Source organism: Sphaeroforma arctica (assembly GCF_001186125.1).
Source record: "Sphaeroforma arctica JP610 unplaced genomic scaffold supercont1.485, whole genome shotgun sequence".
NCBI classification, from domain to species: domain Eukaryota; class Ichthyosporea; order Ichthyophonida; genus Sphaeroforma; species Sphaeroforma arctica.
The window spans coordinates 1-1,477 of NW_014040073.1; the positions used below are offsets into that span (position 1 = coordinate 1).

At 40.3% G+C, this 1,477-nt stretch overlaps 1 protein-coding gene across 1 annotated transcript in view; it reads left to right on the plus strand.

Annotated features, from left to right (window-relative positions):
* Window positions 1-493: 493 nt before the first annotated feature.
* Window positions 494-1,477, plus strand: part of SARC_06661 (hypothetical protein) — a gene marked incomplete at its 5' end in the record, with an annotated part of 3,091 nt that continues 2,107 nt past the window's right edge. Inside the window, 3 exons of the mRNA XM_014299414.1 lie at window positions 494-644; window positions 852-964; window positions 1,307-1,453. Coding sequence (XP_014154889.1) covers window positions 494-644; window positions 852-964; window positions 1,307-1,453 — 411 coding nt within the window. The remainder of the gene's footprint in view (window positions 645-851; window positions 965-1,306; window positions 1,454-1,477) is intronic.

A 1,477-nucleotide genomic window follows, 5' to 3' on the forward strand; every position in this document is an offset into this window, starting at 1 on the left:
TGTATATATTGTATATATATATATGTATATGTATATATATATATATATATATATAAGGGAATACCTTAAATATACACGTGGTAGACCCTAGGATGAGCTTGACTTATACGGAGCTAGACTCCAAATGATACGTACTTTGTTGTTAGCATCGTTGGTATGGTTGCCAATGCTAGAGGAAGGGTTTGCTGAGTCTGATCGGTGTATTTGGCACTTTTACATATCGAAATTGAAATTATCAGTGTCGCACATTTTTTCAACATTAAACTAGTGTTTCATTTGCTCGGTGGAATAGCAGTTGAGCCGACATTACTGTCTACTGTATAAATACTGTACTTATCTGTCTTTGATAATCCGCTTGTTGTAAGGACTACGTTGCTTTTAAGACTATCTGCATAGGCGTGTATACATATTATCATATCCGTTGTACGTATATACATACATCCCATATTCTCTATTTGCACGTATCATTCAATATTCAATTATTTTCTATTCGCTTGGCCACAATAGGTTTCAAGGCACGGCCAAGGGTGTGGGAACGTCAAAGATTCTGGGGCGAGTGCATGCTGCCGATGTGTTGCTGGGTGGCGGCTACATGGCTTGCACCATAAATGTACTGGAGGGCCAAAATATAGAAATGCTTCTAGGTACGTACAACTACTGGTTGATCAGTATTGGTCGATATACCGAGATCCTCATGATGAGGTGCTTTTTATGTAGTTTGTCGAGGACGTTGTATTATTGTTGTGCTCACACGAGCGTCGCGATTTTAGGTGCGGAATCTAAATGACACCTCCTTGAGAATATGGTTAAAATGTGCATATATTCTCACCTCCTCGCGCTTACTCCCGCAGGCCTCGATATGTTAAAACGACACCAGTGCTCGATAGACTTAAAGAAGAATGTGCTGCACATTGGGACGACTGGCGGAGAAACTCCCTTTTTGTCCGAAAACGAATTGCCAAAGGTAAGATATGGTTTCTGCCTAATAACACCTTGGTTTCTGTGTACAGCCAGGGTTCTCTAACAGAAATGAAAAATTTGTTGGTAATGTATTTTTTTATTTGTTGATATAGCCACGGATGTCATTAGTAAGGAAAACCACGAGTTTCACATAAAACTACGTTGATTTACTTCGTACGTTCTTGTACGTCATTTTGAGCACATGGCTACGCTACTTTATCCGATTGACTGCGCGTGTTAAATTATGCGTTTTATCTATCAACAGTAGAGAGGCACAAAAAGAATTCAAACGCACACTCTTAGTGTATGATCTGTGGTCATACTTCTGCTTTTTATATATAAACAGGAAATTGATATTACGCAAGTAGAACCATCCACGCCCACACCTACAACACCATCCGCAATCAACACAACTACACCGACGGCACCTGAAAGCAAATTCGACGCGCAGTCGATACAAAGGCTGGTGGACTTCGGTTTCGAGCGAGCGCAGGTAGTTCGAGGGTCTATATATATA